General features: G+C 41.8%; 2 protein-coding genes across 2 annotated transcripts in view; one reads left to right on the forward strand and one right to left on the reverse strand.

Moving 5' to 3' along the window:
- HACD3 (3-hydroxyacyl-CoA dehydratase 3) overlaps nt 1-9,352 on the forward strand; it is a 15,141-nt gene extending 5,789 nt beyond the window's left edge. Inside the window, exons 2-11 of the mRNA XM_003209568.3 lie at nt 24-132; nt 805-878; nt 2,118-2,282; nt 3,108-3,159; nt 3,523-3,633; nt 4,038-4,165; nt 4,655-4,767; nt 5,320-5,426; nt 6,377-6,508; nt 7,374-9,352. Coding sequence (XP_003209616.1) covers nt 24-132; nt 805-878; nt 2,118-2,282; nt 3,108-3,159; nt 3,523-3,633; nt 4,038-4,165; nt 4,655-4,767; nt 5,320-5,426; nt 6,377-6,508; nt 7,374-7,450 — 1,068 coding nt within the window. The 3' untranslated portion in view covers nt 7,451-9,352. The remainder of the gene's footprint in view (nt 1-23; nt 133-804; nt 879-2,117; nt 2,283-3,107; nt 3,160-3,522; nt 3,634-4,037; nt 4,166-4,654; nt 4,768-5,319; nt 5,427-6,376; nt 6,509-7,373) is intronic.
- Nucleotides 9,353-9,520: 168 nt separating this feature from the next.
- On the reverse strand, nt 9,521-19,969 carry INTS14 (integrator complex subunit 14). The gene is made up of 11 exons (XM_003209585.4): nt 19,496-19,969; nt 18,007-18,114; nt 16,010-16,165; nt 14,745-14,863; nt 14,498-14,640; nt 14,022-14,114; nt 12,356-12,500; nt 11,996-12,129; nt 11,780-11,898; nt 11,362-11,427; nt 9,521-10,345 (listed from the first exon to the last, which is right to left on the reverse strand). Exons 1-11 carry the CDS (start codon nt 19,715-19,717, stop codon nt 10,094-10,096), a joined length of 1,557 nt encoding a protein of 518 aa, XP_003209633.1. The 5' UTR covers nt 19,718-19,969; the 3' UTR covers nt 9,521-10,093.
- Between the last annotated feature and the right edge of the window lie 25 nt (nt 19,970-19,994).

A 19,994-nucleotide genomic window follows, 5' to 3' on the forward strand; every position in this document is an offset into this window, starting at 1 on the left:
GGGGTTCCGCTGCGCCGTGTTAGGGCCCACCGAGGGCTGTGGCGGAAGTGCCGGTAGTGCGGGCTCTAACAGAACTCGTCCCTTTGCAGAACCCGGAGGTCAGCATCGCCGACGACGTGCTGCGGTTCCGAGGTAGGGCTGTGGCCGCTGCGGGCCGTGTCTTGTCTCGTAGGCAAAGCGTTGCGCCCCGCATTTACATGTGGGGTTCGTTTCCGTGTCCTTCTGTCCGTCTGCCGAGCCCACAAAGCCCCGTCTGTGCGCGTTATCGCGGCCCCATTTGGAAGGTAAAGCAGCTCCTTCGGTAAAAGGCCCGGCCCGGCAGCACGCTCGGTTCGCTGCTGAGCACGTCGGGGTGCTGCCTTCAGTGCGGGTTGGTCATTTCTGTGGTCGTTTTCCCTCTGTCCCGGTGGATGCCACCTCCTTGGCGAGCCAGCGGCGGGCACCCGATAGGCCACACGTGTCTGCCTGGGATCGGCGTGCGGACGGAAAGGAAACTCAGCTCTGCCCGCAGCGCTGCTCCCAGCGGCGGTTTCCCAGCCGGGTTCCGTCGGGCACGAGCAGGCAGTGCGGACTCCCAGCAGAGCTGTGGCTCCCTTGGTTCCTGCAGCTCCACGCCTTGGGGGGTTTCGTCTTTGGGATCCCTTCCAGCATGGGATGTTCTGTGATTCCGTGATCTTTCCTCCTGGTGGGGCAGGGGAAGCACTGTAAAAACAACACTGAATATTCCTGTGTGTCAGATGTACTTTAAAGGTGTGTGGGACTCGTTAGGCACTTTGTGCTGATTGTCTGCTCTTGTTTTTTTAGCTCAGGGTCATGGTGCCAAAGGGGACAACATCTACGAGTTTCAGATCGAGTTCCTAGAGCCAGTCGAGCCTAAAGTAGGTACTTCTTCTTCTTCTAACTTCTGCAGAGAAAAAGTTTTTGGGTTTGCTTGTTTGTTTGAGAAACATGAGAAGAGAATGGCTGTGCATGAAGTCCACGATGTGCTGTTAGGTTTTCCTGGTGACTGATTGCAACCCATAGCAGTCCTGGGTTGCTGTGCTCAGCCACCATCCTGCCTTAACTCAGATCATCTCACTGGGGGAGCCTCGATAGAAACAGGACCTTAAATTTACCATAGCTGCTATACAGTAGTTACAGTTTTTATAGGGATTTAAAGCAGCAAGATAGTGGGAGATGCTTGCAATAGTTTGTCTGGTGCAGCTATGCCTTGGAGAGGAGGAGGAACACCACGGTACCAAGTGTCAGAGTGGCTGCCTTTACAGCCCAGCAAAATAAATTCATGAGAACTGGTGTTTCCGGTTTGTACGAATTCCTTGGGTTGCCAGTACTGACACATTGCAGGTCCTATTGCAAAACATTGTTTTAATTGCTGTTGTAGTTCAATAGGAGAGAGCTTGGCTGGAAGAGCAAACTCTTGTAGGTGGCTGTGAAGTCTGGCTTCATTTCTCAAAACCCTCCAGGGCATGGAAGAACTCCAGGCTCTGCTCCCAGCAGAGGATTTGTGCTGCTTACTCCTGCAGTCGCTCCGGGATCCATGGTTTGGCTCTGCTGCTTTGGCAAGGAGGAGGCCGAAGGGTGGCCATCAGTGAGGGACAGAGCCTGTGCCAGTAGCAGCTGTAAATTACAGCTGCAGCCTTCAGATGTCCTAGGAGCTCAGAGCCAGCCTTGACAGAGAGGAGTGCTGGGGGAACATGCAGTTACAAATGCAGCTCACGGCTCTTTCTCTCACCAGAGCAGGTTTCGTGTGGGATTCCCTGTTTTGGAGACGTACCTGTGACTGACGTTAGCATTATTTTTACCACTGGCTAAAGGAAGTGGGTGGCTCACAGTATGAAACACAAGAATGCCTAAAGCCATGGTCTGTAGGTTTTATGTGGGATTGCTAGCGCCAGGGGCTGTGCTGACTGTCTGTGGTAGGATAGTGCTGTGCAGTGCAGGCAGGCCTTCCAGTTGGTCATCAAATCACAAGTTCCATGGTGTGTCTTGGGCAGCAGGGAGATGCCTGTGCTGCAGCAATCTATGTCACCTCTGCTTTGTTGGTGGGGAGCTCAGGTATCAGCCTCAGAGCTCGATGCTTAGGGCTCTTGTTGATGTGTACTCTTGTCTGCCCCCAGCCCGTGTGCAGGGTGACTCAAAGGCAGCTCAACATCACTGTGCAGAAAAAGGAGAGTAACTGGTGGGAGAGGCTCACCAAGCAAGAGAAACGCCCGCTCTTCCTCGCTCCGGACTTCGATCGCTGGTTAGATGAATCAGATGCTGAAATGGAACTGAAGGAGAAGGTCAGTCCTGTGGGCTCCGAGGGTTTGTGCTGCCAGTTACAAAGCAAGGATTAGCTCTGTGCTGGCTGATGCCTGCAGCTGAAGGCTTGAACTTCTTGCCTTACACCCTAGCAGTCCTGTGTGATCCATATGAGGGTCAGATTAATGTCAGAGACACCAGTCCTGACGTTGCTTGTCTAGAAAGCAGGAACTTGTTTCCACGGGTACTGCCACAGTACTGTTTCCTGAGCTGCAGGGCTGGCTCTGACTGTGCATTCCCACCATATGGTAAGTTCAAGCAGCTTAATACAGCAGGGAGGTGAAAGCCCATCTTGGAAAGCACTTTAACAGAACAGACTACATTTCTGCTTAACTGGTTTAAAACAAATGCTGTCCTATTCTCCTCCAAGCCACTGAGGTTAGTGCAGAGGCAAAAGAGCTGCTGCAACAACAGAAGCAGCTGTGACGGGCAGGAGGAGCCTGGACTGGATGTAATCAGTTCCCTTCAGTTCTCCTGTGGGCTGTGAAACATTTTAGGGAACAGTTCTAAGAAACAGTAATAATTGTGAACACAAAAATCAGCTGGCTTTTTCAGCAAAAGCACCTAACTGTTAGAGCACCACATACTACAGTGAAGGGCTGTATAGCCAGTTAACACCCTCTACCTTTTACATTTACCATTAATTGTGGATGAGAAATGTGCTGTTTTATGCAGGTGAACATTTAAGCCTTCTAACAATTGGCTGCTTAACTGAGTTTTAAACCTACTAGCTTTGCAGTAGGGTAGTTAACAAATCAGTTGCTAATTACAGTAACGCCCGCTAAAACCTTATCCTTCATCTTAAGGAAGAAGAAAAGATTAACAAAATGAAAATAGAATCCAGAGTCCCAAAAGACCGTAAGTAACTGTACCTTTTTAGTGTGGGAGATGGGGGCTCAGAAAGCTTCTGTTGCTCACATTTGTGATTTCATGGAGCAATTTTGAGTGGCTTGGTGTATGCTGGAGGATCCTTGTATTATGAGCAATTTAGAAATTCAATAAAAATTGCCTGCAGTTCCTAAGGAGTTTAAAAATCTGACTAACAAGAATTCTCTACTAGCAGATGATAAAAGCAGGCAGAACTCACAAAGCACACAGCTACTCTTTTGCCACAATCAATAGTTTCCCTTTTTGTAAGCTGTATTTTCGCAGAAAGCTTGGTTTGCAGGAGTGTGTTTGCATTGTAGTCTGCTCATCTGATGCATTTATTATTGATTTCAGCTTTCAAACACCTGAAGAAAGGATACTTAATAATGTATAATCTTGTACAGTTTTTGGGATTCTCTTGGATTTTTGTGAACATGACAGTACGACTGTTCATCTTAGGAAAAGGCAAGTAATAAGCACTACTTTATCACATTTCAGGGTGTTGTTTTTAATACTTTTTAAATATCAAAGTCTAAAGGAAGACATACCTAGGAAATAAAGTAGTAAATCTATCACCAGAGTGCACAATGAAAGCCATCACATTTTCAAGGATAGGATAATACTCTTTTCTTGAAATGACAGGTGTGTATTCTAATGAATGATGCTTGTACTCCACCAAGATTACATCTAAAGAAATCAGATGGAAGAAAACTTCTTGCTTACTACCATCTCGGTAATTTTGAAAATAAGCTGGGCAGAATTCTTTTGGTTTTGAAGTGAAAATAATTCGTTCTGCTGAGGTGTCAAAAGCTATGCTTCCTGCATATGAAGAGCTGTTTGTCCTTAAGACAGTTTCCTGTGTCTTACAGATTCTTTCTATGACACATTTCACACTATTGCTGACATGATGTACTTTTGTCAGACCCTGGCATTAATGGAAATCCTGAATTCACTAATAGGACTAGTCAGATCACCACTGATTCCTGCTGTAATACAGGTAGTATTTTAAGGTACTTCTTGCTCCTCCCATGTTTGAAGTAAATGTGTATTTTACTTCTAAGCAATATAATCTTACTGTCACTGAACTAGAGAATCTGTTATTCAAGTGGCAGATATCCAGGCTTCCCATACTCTGATGTGGGAGGCTGTCTTCTTCTGTCAATTAAGTATGATAATTTGGAACAACAAAAGAAAGAATCAGCTAACAAAAAGAAAATGATTTTGATTTGATTCCCCTTTTATATCCTGGTTGTGGTTGTTGTGAACAGAAGTGAGGTTAAATGATTTAAGACGAGGTCCCTTGCATTGGACCTAGAAGAGAAAGGTGTGCTTAAAAATCAGATGTGACTGCTCAGCTGCATAATTAAATGCCAAGCACAGAACTGTTTTGCACTGGAAAAGTAGATAATCTGCATGGTTTTGAAAGCAAGGAATTGCTCTTTTGTTAAAGAGTGTGAGTGTTCCATAATTTGTTTTCCTTAAACAGGTATTTGGAAGAAACTTTATTTTGTTTGTTGTCCTTGGAAGCTTAGAGGAAATGCAGAGCAGAGCTGTGGTGTTCTTCTTGTTTTATTTCTGGAGCATCATTGAGCTGTTCAGGTCTGTGGGATTTTTCTTTAAATGGGTGTGTGCAGAACAGTGGGGTTGCTTCCAAGAACCTTTAACAAAGATTTTGATCTTTGTACCTTTTGGAAGACTGGCACAGAAATTGGCCCTAGGGAGTAAAACCCCTTTAGACACTGGGTGTCACAGCCAAAAGCTGGGACAATATGGGAGTCTAAAAGGTAATGCTGCTCTGAAAAAACACGTGGCTTTCTCTTGGAAAACTCGGCCGTCTAGTTGAAGTATGCTTAGACCATGATTAAATGAGGTGCACTGTGCTCTATTTCTCTTTTCCAAAGAAAATATTTTGAAATATTCAACAAGTCAGGCAGTTAAATTCATCCAAATGATCAGAATAAGAGCATTAATTATGTAAATTGCCAAATAAGGGTGAGTGCATCAAGAGCCAGAAGAACGGTTTTTGATTATTTTTGTGTCACTTGGGAGTTATGTTGACTTTTCTATACTGCAGATATATGCAAACTTAATTCTGGTAGCAGCTTCTATTTTAAACAATATCTGTTTCTTTTCACACTTAATTGGCTTCAGGTATCCCTATTACATGCTTTCATGCATGGGTATAGAATGGAAACCTCTAACTTGGCTCCGTTACACCAGCTGGATCCCTCTGTACCCTCTAGGCGGCTTGGCAGAAGGTATGCCCAAAAAAGTTTAATAAATGAAGTTAATTCTGGGCAAATAATTCCATTTTTGGCTTGGCTGCTGGACTAAAGACTAATAGAACAGCTCAGCTGATAAGTAGATGTGTGCTTTGAGCTGAACCAGATATAAGAATTTCTATCTTCCTTACTGAAGCAAACACTTCTTGAATTTGATGTGAATAGAAGTCATCGTTTTGGGCACTGGAGAGGAAAGTAAAGGCAACAAAAGGCTAGAGGAACAAAGTGACCAACTGCACTGCAGACCATGCAGGCATTACAGGAAGACAACATTCACTTCCCTTTGCTGAAGTGCTGTTTTTGCTCTTGTCTGCTACATCTGCTTGGTCAGTTGTGCTGGGGTTTGCACCAGCACAAGAGACCTTGCAGTTATCTTGTAAATCACTGGCACAGAACAGGCAGGAACCAGTTCTTCCTATAAAAGCATCCTAACCTGTTCTGAGACAAGCATAGTGCTTTCCCAGTGGGGCTGTGCTCCCCTTCAGCTTTGAAGCCCAGGGAGAGGACTTTATGGTGAACTCTTCTGTCTTAACATCTGAATTTTTAAAATGCCTGTCTGCTCAGCATCTAGATTCAAGAAATGTGTTGTAATCATACCTGTCAGAGCTTGCTTCTGTGAGCCAGGAGTAGGCTGTAGGTTGCTTAATTCCTAGTAGAGGAGAAACCATGCCTCTTTCCTTTCTGGGGCTATTGCAACATGGTAACCACTGCTGGCACAGCCCCCGCGGGCTACATGGTTGTGTACAAGAACAGTGTCTTGCCAGGCAAGTTTACCATGCTTAGACTTTTGTAACTAAACTGCTCTACTGCCTGATGGAGCTGCGTACCATTATACTACATTCCTTAAATAGGTTTGATTCAAATGTTAACAAGTAAAATAATGAACATTTTACCTGTGTCTGATAACCATGGTTTTCTGCTTTCAGCTGTCTGTCTCATTCAATCCATTCCCATCTTCAGTGAAACAGGAAAATTTAGTCTGGGACTGCCAAATCCACTGAATGTCACAATCCAGTTTTCATTCTTGCTTCAGATGTATCTTATAGCCTTGTTTTTGGGTAAGATATTTAACTGTATTTCTCACTGTTGAAAATGAAAGGGCAGCTTCCTCTGATTAAGTATATTTTTCCTAAGAAAGATAAATTCCCATGTCTCAGAGATCTTGACAACACAAACTTACTCAAGGCTCAGTGCCATCCTCATTGCTCACTTACATACTTGTCAGAGAGAAAGGAACACAGCTACAATTAGCACTGGCTTGCCCCTAAGGAGAAGTCCTTATTAACAAGTTAGCTGCATTATCTACAGTTCATTTGAGTTAAAAGTGTAACTTTTACATATATTTGTAATCTCAGTACGCTTAATTTCAGCCTTTTACATTGTTTGAGCTTCAGAATAATTTAGCGGAACTCTAAACATACTACCAAATTTAAGAAAATATTTAACTAAACTGCATTATAACATGACATATTTTTGTAGGAAACAATTATGGAAGGCTGTCCAAGTAGTAGTGTATTTAAAAAGAATATTGTTTCACATACCTGGTTTATTTGTTATATTTCCTAAACATAAGATAACTTTGTAGTATATGCAGCCAGTATGTCTACGAATTCAGAAATCACTGGAGTCAGGGAGGTTGACTCTCATCTGTAACGTTAAGCTGAACTTTCGTTAGGTCCCCCCCTTGCAGACCTTGCTTAAAGAACACCTTCACCTGAGACTGACTGAAACACTTGTTTGATCCTTTCCCAGTTCTGCACAGATTTTTAAGTGACAAACCCACCTAACCCCACAAGAAAACACTAGCACTAGCCTTCATTAAACTATTAAACTACTGTGGGTTTTTTTTGTTTAATTTGGTGCAGCCATCTAGCTTGAAAGTGATGCAGAAGTGTCCTATGTAAACACTTCATTCTTTTTCAGGGTTATTTGTAAACTTCCGATATCTCTACAAGCAAAGGAAACAGCACCTCGGACCAAAGAAGAGAAAGATGAAGTAAAGGAGGACTTCAGTGCTTTCTTATCTAACTTATCTCAATGACAAGATAAGCCTCTCATTCATACAGTTTTATCCACTGTAAAGAATTTTGTAAGATTACATGATCATCCTAGATTCATGTGAATTCAGGTAACATTCCCATATGCTCTATTTTGTTCCCTTTCAATCAAATGCATGTATGACATTTACCACTGAACAGCTGCATTTAAACTTGTATCCTATCAACTACTGTATTAGGGAGAAATCCTATTATCTGCATATAATATGCTTATAAACGGTGGAGCAGCACTAAATAGAAATAGTGTTTATATTTTAATTGGATATTTGCTCTTTCGGTATTGCATGCAGATAGGACTTCTGATGTTGGGACATACCATTAGCTGGCCCATGCTGTTCCTGGGGTGCATCCTGACAGTAAGAGAAGCACAGCCTGATGTCACTCTTTGGGTGTTATTAACGGTTGGGGTAAACTTCCTCAGCACCCACACCCCCTTTTCTTAGGCAGCATACTGATGTTGCAGAATTAAAACTGTAAGTAGCTGACATCAAACGAAGTGCTACCATACCAGTTTAGTCTGTTTCTAGGTTAGTCTTAACAGAATAGAAGCATCTTGTGGACCGTACCAACACCCATATACCTGTAGCATCAGTAGGGAAAGGAAGCTGCCGCTGTGTCCCATGGACAGAAATGCTTTTCTGATTGATAATGTCAGCACTGAAATATAAGGAGACAAGAAAATACAGGTACCAGCTTTCTCCTAGCATGTGAACCCCAGAAGAACTCCATCCCATTCCAGTAAAAATCTGGAGCTGCTCTGGGAGACTGAACTCCTCTGATAGTTCCTACCAGGGCTGTGGCTCCCTTATAGCCTTGGAGAAGCAATCAAGAATGTCTTTCTACTTCATTTTATCAGCTGCACATTTAAATTTGTGTATATGCCTTCTTGGCTGTTCCCTGATGGGATGGAGTGATGGGTTGAACAAATAATCTATTATTTTCATGCCATATATCTCAGTAAGGGAGATCCCACCTAGGGTTTGAAGGGACCCTTTCCTCTGTATTTGCTTTAAACAAGGACTGTCCCCTTCACATCCCAGGTCGTGTACTCTCTCACCTGAAAACTTCTGTTTCAGTTGACTTCATTTCTATGTGCCCTTCCTCACACCTAGCCTCCTGTAGTTGATTCTCGACTCCTCCGGTCCCTTTAATCTAGTTTAGAAAAATTATGGTTATAAACAAGCTGCTTCACAGCTGCTGCTGCCCCCAGGATACTGCGAGCAATACCAGCAATCCAGATAAGGCACCAAAGCTGAGATTAGCGGAAGTGTCATCTTACTACTTGTGTTATCTTTTTCTACTGTGAAATGATATGAATCCTCCTGGAAGTTATTTTCTATACTTAAAGTTAACAAACAGCTTACTATTTATGACATGGACCCAGTGATTATTACTGTAAAGGAAGGAAAATAGTGTTATAAAGAGACTGTAACAAAAAACTGATACAAGCTCCACACTGCATTTCACAATTGTGTTTTGTCAACAAGAGGCATGATGCAAACTTCTCTTTAGAGATACATGAGGCTCACTTGCAGAGAAGAGTGCAGGTAACTTTCTCAAGAGCTGAGCATTACTTACACACTATTTCACTACAGTACACACTGTATGTATGTTTGAAGTACACCGAAGGACTGAATTAGCTGGCTTGGAACAGCAAGGATCCCTTTCACAATTTTAATTTCTTTACTGGGCATTTAAACTTCTGTTATAAAATCTGTATGTATTCATACATGATGTTTCTCAGTGAAATTGTGGTACCTAGTACGAACTGTAATGGATCTTAAATGACTGAGTTTTAGTCCTTCAGAAAGAATGTGTTTCTATTAATAAAGATTTACAGCCAGATTTTGCATCAGTTCAGTTGTTTGCTTTTTCCCTGAATGCAGTAAGCTGTATAATCTATTACTTAACTCATGATAAGCAGATGGAGTCTAACCTTCACCAAGTCGATGTTTTAGGCATGTGCTAAGGTTGCACACAGCAAAGTTGCTACGAGAATGGAACAAAACAAACTTCCTGAAGTATTCTTTTTTATTAAAATTACACAAATAAAAATTTGTCTCAAAGGATTAAGTTACTTTCACAAGCATAAGCACTGCACTGCCAGTAATGTACATTATTGTCATACAGACTAGCAATTAGTGATAACACCTTGAAATTAGCTGTGTATCTGATCTTGTGCAGTGATTCACGTTTTCTCTGGACTACTCAAATCCATCTGTAAAGTAACAGTAGCTGCCTTTTAGGAGGCTTCTACTACTGATTTCATTTCTATATCAACCACATTTGGGAAAGGCTGAAAGCCACAGAATGTCTGAGGCCTGTGATGCTATGTTCTCTGTCTCCTTACATGCAACTTCCACCCATCATCCAACACACCATTTGCTATGGAACACTTTCTAGAGTTTCCAGGCCTGACTGAAGCTACCACAGACAAGCTACATGTATTTGGAGAGCACTAATGCAAGTGAAGAACCCTGTTATAAGAGGAAGTTCCAGTAATTAAAGAAGCCGTAGAAAGTAAACAAGACCAGAAAATTTGAGTGACATGAGTCTTAATCTAGAGCAGTTCCCAAATTGGAGACTTCACATTCGTTCAGTGCCAGTAGTGGGAAAGTCTGTCTGCAGAGGAGCAATGTTATGATCATAGGCAGTGTATTCTGATGCCCCAGTACTTGCCACTTTCAGCTGCTGAGCAGCGTGTGTGAGCTGAAACGCCGCGTCAGGATGAGCCGTGTCAGGAAGCAGGGTGCACTCCCTCTCCAGCATGTCTGCCACACCTTTCAAGAGGTCCAAAAAGCCAAAGGCCAGAGCTGCCTTTCTCAACCGGTTAAGTTCCTGCAAAGAACAAAAACTCCTTTTATACAAAGTCTCATGGTGGCTTTAAAAAGATATGTATTTATATTTCTTATTTTTAAATGCAAGCTTATTCAATTAGAGGAAAATAACCTGTGTTAAGGGGAGCTGCTGCAAGATGCCTAGCTGCTCATGCTTCAGGGGTGAGGATTACAGTAGCACAGGCAAATAGCTAGTTTTCCCTTCATCCCTTCCTAGAAATTCCTCACTTCTCCTTTCTGTGCATTCAGCTATTGTGTGTGCTTGTTTTGTGTCCCTGCTGGGAGTGGCTTCCAACTCGGACCTCGCTGATTGCTGCCTCTAACCACAGTGCCCAGAAAAACATAATATCTATTTTTCTTCATTGTAAACTACGATGGCTGCCTGTGTGCATTTAGGAAGTGTATTCGTTCTTCAGGTCTCTGGAGACTACAGTAATAAACTGCTTCAGTACTTTGCTTACAAGAGGAACAACAATCACCTCTGGCGACAGCCTAGATTATGGATTTTTATGATATGGGCAAAAGTGCCTGGAATTTTGTTTCTCTGCTTCTCTTGTAGAAAAAATGTAGGATATACTTTCAGGCTCAGATAGACACTCATGTTCTTATTCCTCTTTGATCCCTCAGCTTATTTCTGTCTGGACAAAAGCATAAGATCTGCACGTAAGTTCACTATCAAAGTAACTGGTGAGGGTGACTCTGGACAAAAGCATAAAATCTGCACTGAAGTTCACCATCAAAGTAGCAGGGATCATGAGGGTCACCTGTAAACGTGACATATCTGTCACCCTGGCTGGCAAAAAATGTAATGGCAGGAAACCAGACTTCCCTGTCTCCCTTTAACTAGTCCATAAAAAGGACCCAAGGTGTCCCTTTACAGAACAATGTGTGCTTCTGCAGAGCTCTTCAAACCCTGCACAGAATGAACACCCCACAGATGACAGTACGTGCTCCTTGGTCAGACGCACCACTATCACTACGGATCAAAAATTCAGGCTGGCCTGTAAGAAGACTCACTTTATAGAAAGTCTGAGTTTTTTCAGGGAGTTTCCGTGCATTTCTCAAGATCTTCTGTACATCAGTCTGCAGAAAGGAAAGAAAAGATCTTGTCAACTGTTGGGTAAGCTGCAGAAAAATGTCCACAACTACTTATTGGTAAATAATCCTGACCACTGACGAGACTTCAGCTCACGAAGACTGAAACAAGCAGTAATTATACTAAATCCAATAAACAAAGCCAGATGCAGCTTTCATTAAACAAACTATGCTTTCTGATTGCATTTTAATCATCGCATTTTACAGAGGCAATTATTATAAAAATGAAAGGAAAGCAATAAAGCAATTACATCAAGTGGGATGAGACACACACAGACTCCATTTTGCTGCTGAGAAAGCTAGTGCTGATTAGAGTAAAGCATCAGTCCAAAACCTGTACCTGGAGGCCACTTGGTTTAATCCACACAGTAACGTTCTGTGCATAACTGCGCTTGTTCTTGGGCTGCAAGGGGAAAGGACTCTTATTGTCATCATCTCCGTAAGGATTTTCCTTCGCATCTAGGAAATAAAAAGACTTCATGAATAAGATCTGGCAAGGTCATTCATGCAAGAAAATGCTGAATTCCAAAGTTACTGCAATGAATGTGACCAGTACCTGAAATAGGTCCAAGCTGCGCCATCTTCCCTAGCCATGGAAGGGGCTCAGGACCAGGTTCAAAGAGTGACATCATGAGGTTTGATTTCTTCTTGCTATCAGCTTGTGAATAGAGCATCCCATACCATTCTGGCCTATTGAAAAGAGCAAATCCCAAAGTCTGAACACTTTCCAACTGTCTTAACACAGAATTTGCCTTTCTTCCACTGTGTGGAGAGTCACTATTTGTAATTAATACTGGCAGAAACACTTCTACAGTTAAAAATCCTTGGCTTTGCCTAGTGATGCAAGTTCTGTAGAGGGTGAAGCATAAATGAGCAAAGTAAGAGAGATCTTTCAGGCAGACATCCAGCTCCATACCCCAACTGGACGACAGCCACCATGCCTTCCACTTTCAGGCTCCCATGTAACAAAACACAGAAGTTGGGAATTTTCCCAGCAATCTGATTAGCTGAATTCTCATCTTCGGTGTCATCTGTGATGCCGGGTCCCACCTCATCACCTTCTGGGGAAGGAAAGCAAACAGAGGGACAACATAAATTCAAACACAGTACTTCTATTCCCACAACACTACCATCCCGTATCCTCTACCATGAAGAACCTTTAACCCAAGCTTCATTCTGCAAATATACTTTTTAAGTGGCTTCCTGTCTTAGGAAAGGCTGCTGTTCCCATGCCCAAGCTATTCTGAGAACTCATGGTATTGTAATATCACATTTTTTGAACACGACCACTAGTGCTTATCACAGCAGCAAAAACTGAAGAGACTACTAGTGCTCCCTAACCTTCCAGCCACCTGGCTGCAGCTGCCATCTGATCTACTCACAGAGCTCTTTATACAATCACTCCACAGCTTGTGCCAGTCAAAATAAGCTGCATTAATCAAGATTCATGTTTTTATTTGATTGTTTATTTAAGTTACCCAATCCATTTCGTGAGAGGGCAGGTAATCCCAGACAAAGGAGCAAAAAAGAGCAACCAGAAGTGGCAGTGACTGGCAAACCCTTCTGCTTCAGCTGAATGAGACTGAATAAAAACAGCTCTATTCAACAACATAACCTTCAATAAACACTTTTCTAGAACAAATGGCTGCTAACTGTTGGGACAAAGTGACAATATAATGTTATATGATTATTCTACTGCATTCTGATCACAAAACTTCTGACATTTAACAAATAACTCTTCAAATAAACCTCTGAAGAAACTGGAAGTGAAATGCAAAGGCACCAAGAGTGGCAATTAATAACACGGCTGCTTCTGAAGCATCCTGAATTTCAAGTCCACCTCTCCCTATACAATTTGTGGCCATTATGAGAAACTTACTGTGTTTCAGCAATTGAATACAGCTATGATGTAACTGTCAATATCTTTTAAAATGAAAGGCCTAGCAGGATAAGAGTGCTAATGCAGAGACGGAAGCACATCTGGTGCTTTCACTGTTCTTTATCAGAAGAAATCTCAGTTTCTTTTAATTCCATTCCAAGACCTTGATAAAAGAACTTGGGAAGCCCTTCTTAGCAGACGAGTTGCTGCAAGCCACAAACATGCTCAATCGTTCTCGAAGCCTGCACAAGTTGTTTATAGAGATTCATATATACTTCGACTCAGCGAGCAGCAATGCTGAAGAACAACTGAGCAATCTAGACATTACTCAGATCAGATTTTTCACAGCAAGAAATCATTCCAAGAACCATTTAGAAGCCAGTATTAATTATTCATCTCACACCACATACTTCATGACCCATAAGTATTTGTAGCTTTAAGTTTCATATTCTCTACCCATAACAATGGTATAATGACACTGTTCTCTCTACTAATTCACTGCTTTGTGTACAGATGGTTTTTCCCAAGAACATACTGTTCAGAAAAGGAAAGATCTTCTGTCCAAGGTTTTGATCTTAATGCAAACATGTAAACGTGTCCTTAGAGACATTTGGCATAAAGCATAACATTTCCTTCTCAACAAAACCACCACAGCCATTAGAGGGGAAGCTTAAAGCAGTTTTCGGTACAAGAATTTGCTTACCTCTGTTAAGTGCAATAGGCAGTACCAAGTGTCTGGATAAGACAGGAGGGCTAGAAATGTCAGCTATATCTACAAACCCAACAATTTCTAGATCTGTGGAGAGACAACAGGTTTAAGTCAGCTGAATGTATTCAGAACCAATTCAACACCACTTCTTTTTACACCACTAACTTTCTCAAGTAGTGACCAAGGCAGCACAGCAGAACTCTGACCTTCACAGGGATAGTAAAACACAAGTATCCATATATAATATCATGACACACATAATTTCCAACACAAACACACAGTTATCCATGAACCACACTGCCAGACAAACACAGAATTGTCTGGTGCCACACATACCAAGAAACTGTATCATCAGTGATTGATCTTTGCAGAAAGAAAGCAGGTGAAACAGTAACCATACAGGATAAGATAAATAGTGAAAAGGTTGAAATCAAATATATTTAACTAAAAAGCAAACAAAATTTTCTTACCTGTATTAATTGCTTTAGGAATGGGGTCTATTTCCTCATCTATAATGAAAGGTTCTGGTCTGGGAAATACTTGCACATCAGATGTTAAGTGGCCACACTTGAGAACAGCATGGAATGGCGTATAAGCCAGGTCTATCAGCTTTCTAGAACAAGGAAAAAAAATGAGATCATCGGGTATCATCCATCCTTTTTATGTTACATTTGTTTTCTTTACTGGAAATCTCACAGAGGCAGACTGTCTACTAACCCAAACATAGACTGTACATTCTTCAGGCAAAGGGGGCCATCAATGGTAAAAATCTGCCCTTCCCCATTGTTTAGGTCTATGAGCCGTTCCAAGCAGTCTAAGGAATCCGTGCTCTGAAGCTGCACAAACAAAGCAAAATGTTTTGGTTAAGCTTTATTTTCATTCATTTTACTCTGACTTTTCTTAACAAGCATGTTTTCAGAGAATATAAACAACACAGCAAAATGTTGTTACCTTACTCCTTTCTGCATAAAGCAATGTTCTTTACCTCCTAGGAAATGCCCTCATGTTGTGTTTACATGCAGATACAGTATTTTGACCAGAAACACAAGATACATTGCTTTATCTCATTACGTTCTGCTTCAAAAGCAAGGTTCAAGCAACTAACAATCACAGAAGCTCTCAGTCTTCAAGAGCACAGGAATGCCTTAAATACCACATCTTTTTATTGGTAATTCTAAGTCTCCAGCTCCTTTCAGGACAATACAGTTTATGAGAGGAAAGATAAATCTTTCTCCTTGAGTTTCTAGAGAATGCTTGTGAAAGCACCTCAAGTTATCAGTTGAAGATTTACTTCAAACATTGTACCAATAACTGATGTGTAAACAATACTTCAACCCATTGCTTAATAGAGAGGATCAATCTTGACAGAGACCCTGAAGATGAAATATCTATTGAATCCCTAAGTAGAAAAGCGTAGCTGTCAAGGTAAAAGCAAAGCTATTAATAAAATGTAAGTTAAGAAACTTTAATCTATATGAGTTTACTTTTAAACGTTTGTATTTAACAGAATCCTAACTATAGCAGATTTTTAAATCTAGTACAGAGATTTTCAAAAGATTCACTCAAAATGAGCAGAAGTTGGCTTGAGCACTCTCTCCTGGAGACTCCGAGTTCTGCTTATTCAAATTTCCAAACAATTCTGCTGTTTTAAGTGTTGATCATCTCTGCAACATATTTATTTAGGAATTTAATCGGAAATTAAGTACAGATAATAACATAAATAGATAAATAGAAACTACATAATATTTTCCAGGAAGACACTGATATGATTAATAAAGACAGGCAACTTTATGAGTGCAAAACTAACTTTCAAAAAAGATACTACCATTCAGTTTTACCAAATAACTATGTTAAATACTGAACATCAACTAAGCTTTAAACACAAGAATTTCAAAGCGTGCTTTGTGCCAATCTAATTATTAGGTCAGATAAGAACAGTAATTAACCAGCATAACAAAGAAGGTACAGGCTGACGACATCACCTCTTCGAGGTTTGCCATGCACATGACATACAGCTTGGAAGGGAAAGGGAAAGGCAATGGAAATCGATTGCTTTCGCTTCGCTGGTTGTGAGTAGCCAGAGAATGCCGCAGGGAGCCTCTGCCAATCCCCAGGCAGCCATCAGTGACAAGGACAACCTTGAAAGAGAGAGACCAGATTAGCATTTTCAGGCAGGGACGTGCTTCTATCTGTAGAGGGCAACTAAACATCGACTCGTTGCAGCAGCCTTCCTAGCAATACGCACTTCTATACTGCAAACCCCTACTTACCCTGCGATTCCTCTGCTACAGAACTGAGAGTAAACTTCCCAGGTACATAAATGAGAAGTAATAGATGTAACCACTGCAATTAAATCGCACACATTACAAACACACACTTCACTGTACTAAGGCTAAAGTTGTACTAAAATTCAAATTCTATAGCTAGAAACACACTGGGTCTGCACAAGTATAGCCATTTTAAAGAGTAAGCTAAAAGCACAGTCACCATACAGCCAAAAAGCAGCCTGCTGCTGGTGGACCCAGGAGCTTCAGGTTTACCTGCAGACAGAAGGTAAAGCCAACCACAACCAATTGTCTGCAGAAGCTGGAGGGCAGCCCAAGTTCCACTACAGGCCTTAGTAACCATTCAAAACATAGTATGTATTACTTGAATTCTTTGCTAACAAATACAGCTGCAGTACACTCACATTTTGTAGCAGAAGGCAAAAACGCACCTTCTTCCATTCCCCAGCAAGTCTACAGTTACTCCCTGTAGAAATCTGCCCTAGCAGGTGACCCCAAGTAACAAAACCATATACACTCAGCTGAGACCCAGTTGTTTCCAGAGGAGTGAACAGCTCCTCTTTCAAAACAGTACAGCAACAGCAGGCATTTTTTTTTTTGGCTGAGAGATAAGGAAAATCAAATCCAACTGAAACAAGTGTGTATCTGTTACAGCCAGATTTTTACTCACCATCTGATCTGCTGCTCAGCAGAAATGCTTTTTACTGTTACAGAATTCTGCACAGTACATTCCCCCCTGCCTTTCATCACCCAATAACCTGAAGTTCCAGTACAATGAAACACGACACAAATAGGAGATGAAATTGCTGGGAACTAATCCATGCTTGGCTGTTACATCGTTCCAGTTCTTTGTATCGAATGTCTGCTTCTCCAGGGTGCCTTTTATCCTGGTTATATTACAAAGTATTGCCTAGACAATAAACTTCCACCTCTTTCTCCTAAAGGACTATTGAGAGATGTTCCCAGCCTACTGAGCTGCAAAATTAAATTGAATTAAATCCTGACCCAAAGAGCAACAGGCTCTTACCATCTCAGAAAACTGGGGGCTAACACTAGATTTTGCCACGAGAGATGGCAAATTCAGAAAATTGAGGGCTAAAAGCAGAGGCAGCAAATTCAGAATGCTGGGAACTGCTAAGATTGGATGGACCGTGCGAGCAGATGCACACCAAAATGACTCATCAGGGAGAGAGAACAGATCAAAACACAGTCAGCAGTACTCCATACTCTTGCCTGAGATCTGGAACTGTTACAAGTCCTAGCAATCATCAGGTACAGAAAGACAAAGGTTACTGTATGTGTGACTGTACTCCTTCCAAACTGACCAGGGCTCCTGGGACAGAAGATTGCATCCAGATCAAAAGCCAAGCCTCCTAAAGAAGGCTCTGGGGCCACATCTTATAACACACAGAGAACACCATTGATACACAGTGTCCCCAGACACTTCTCTCTCTCTCTGCTGCAACACACTTTGACATAGAATTATCTGGATTTTTGCTGCTTAATGTTATAATAAATACTACTTTCTGTTAATATCTCAGATATATCCAGAACAATAATTCTTTGTCTTTCTGTGGTACCAGTAGCTGAGTGGTGTGAGTATTCCAAATTTTCAAATTGCATTTTCTTTCTTCAACTTCCAGGAAACACAAAGAATATGTGAGATAATAAAAACAGTGAAAAATAAGTCATACCTGGCAAGGAATTGCTGCACCCCATTCCTGCTGGACAATATTGCAAACCCCAAGTAGTGCTGACTCTAAACAGGTTTTGTCATAATCATCCATATTACTTAGGGCTTCCTGTACAGACAAACAAATGATTGGTCACTGCTGAGTAAAATATCTCTAACGGGAAACCTAAAAAAGTTATTCCCAGTTCTCTGGTAAGTCAGTATTTTTGCCTTGGTTTGTAACACAGCTGCACTGCAAAACAATACAAAGTGCTGTGTTCTTATATATGACCTGCACAGTTATAAAAGAAACAATGAACAATATCTTGAGAGAACTATGATGGCTGACTTTGAAGGAACTAATCACTGTGAACACAGGTCTTAGGGAGAAAATAAAATGCATCAAAGAAACAGGACAGTTGGAAACTGAAGCAATGTCTAACAAAGTATTTATTTCCAATTCTATTCCAACATTTAAGGAACAATAACTGCTTGCATTCTGGAAGAACATTACGATGAAAAAACTCCAAACACAATGCAAACCACCACCTTATCTCACAAAACGAGCTTTATTTCTTTTCTGCACAAGACCTCATTAATGAGACCATGAAGACATGACACTTCAGAGTACAAAGTGTACTGGCCTCACCATACAGCCCTAAGGAATCTAGCTCTATAAATCCTCCCAGGAGTTGCAACAACTCTAACTTCTAAGAGATCCAGAAAGCAGGCCACAAAGAGCTTGTTTAACACTGCAGCGGAGAGAAACAGAAATCAAAACTCATATCACCATTCTGTTTCTATAACCATAAATAGGCTTTTCTTCTTAAAATGAAAACTTCACATTGAACACAACAGTGTAAGAAGAGTGCAGCTGTAAAACTAACGTGCTGCCTTGTGGCAGTGATGTACCCTTTCTTGTTAACAGTATGCACAGTAACCAGGTATGTATCATTTTGAGTGGATTCAGAGACATCTGGTGCCTTACAGCATTCACAAGAAATGTCCCTCTCAGGCTCTTTCCTTTCCATGGTCTCCCTTCCGCCTCTCACATCCTCCAGACCTAAAATCACTTTCTCCTCTTTTTCACTCATTTCACCTTCTACATACCGTTAAAAGCATCTTCGCTCTACCAAATCACTTGACTCAAAAACATTTCAGATGTTCCTGTCTGCTGCCTCTTATATCAAGAGTAAATCAACAAGTACAGAGGAAAACACGAAAGTCACAGAACCACTGCTGTATATACAAGCTTCCTCAGGCAGCCCTCTTCTCCTGGTTTTCTCCATCCCCACTTTTAACTTAATTAACCACACTTGAGACAACACCTGCAAAGGTATAACTTGTAATGTAGTGAGTATTTTATCTTTAATTTAAGGATAGGTGAAAGCAAACAACGATAAAACACTCCATTAAGACACTGTAGATAGGACAGTATGAAATCACATTGTTCTACTGTAATTCTGAAACAACATCGGCAACTGATTGCTCTCAGGTTCCACAAACCCTACCTGCAGCGTGTTGTAATCTCTGGTGAAGGGCACCATCAGCTCCCAGAGCGATGAGAACACCACCAGAGCTGTGAACTCCAGCTTGTAGTTGGTGGCCATGTGCTCGAACAGCATGGTCAGGCCGTGCACTGCCAGGTGCTTTCGCTGGTACTCCTCAGAGCCCTCCACCGACACCGGCCGAGTCATGGAGAGCGACACGTCCATCACCACCACCGTCGGCATGATGAGCCGTTCTTCTCAGCTACCACAGCACAGAACAGCGATTCACTGAGAGGAGGGAGAAAAAGACCACAGTTACTGGAACACAGCTGCAATATTGCCTGGCTTTGTCAGGATGGCTCCATATCCGCCCTCTCCTCTGAAGAAAGGAAAGCTACAGCTGTTTTACCCCCAGAACGCGGGTTTAGCACAAATTAAACCAGAAGATGAAAAGGAAGCACACGGTCCGGGTGGCTGCGAGGGCCTGCAAGCGGTGTGCCAAGCCTGGGGGTGCAGCAGG

This window comes from Meleagris gallopavo, chromosome 12 (genome assembly GCF_000146605.3).
Source record: "Meleagris gallopavo isolate NT-WF06-2002-E0010 breed Aviagen turkey brand Nicholas breeding stock chromosome 12, Turkey_5.1, whole genome shotgun sequence".
Lineage (NCBI taxonomy): Eukaryota > Metazoa > Chordata > Aves > Galliformes > Phasianidae > Meleagris > Meleagris gallopavo.

Excerpts from the sequence above, each read along its gene's own strand:
- INTS14 (XM_003209585.4), bottom strand. The coding sequence starts at position 19,717 with ATGCCGACGGTGGTGGTGATGGACGTGTCGCTCTCCATGACTCGGCCG. Across the intron at positions 16,166-18,006 it reads GTGCAGCAATTCCTTGCCAG|GTTGTCCTTGTCACTGATGG; the intron begins GTATGACTTATT and ends CTCTCTTTCAAG. Across the intron at positions 14,864-16,009 it reads GCATGGCAAACCTCGAAGAG|CTTCAGAGCACGGATTCCTT; the intron begins GTGATGTCGTCA and ends TTGTTTGTGCAG.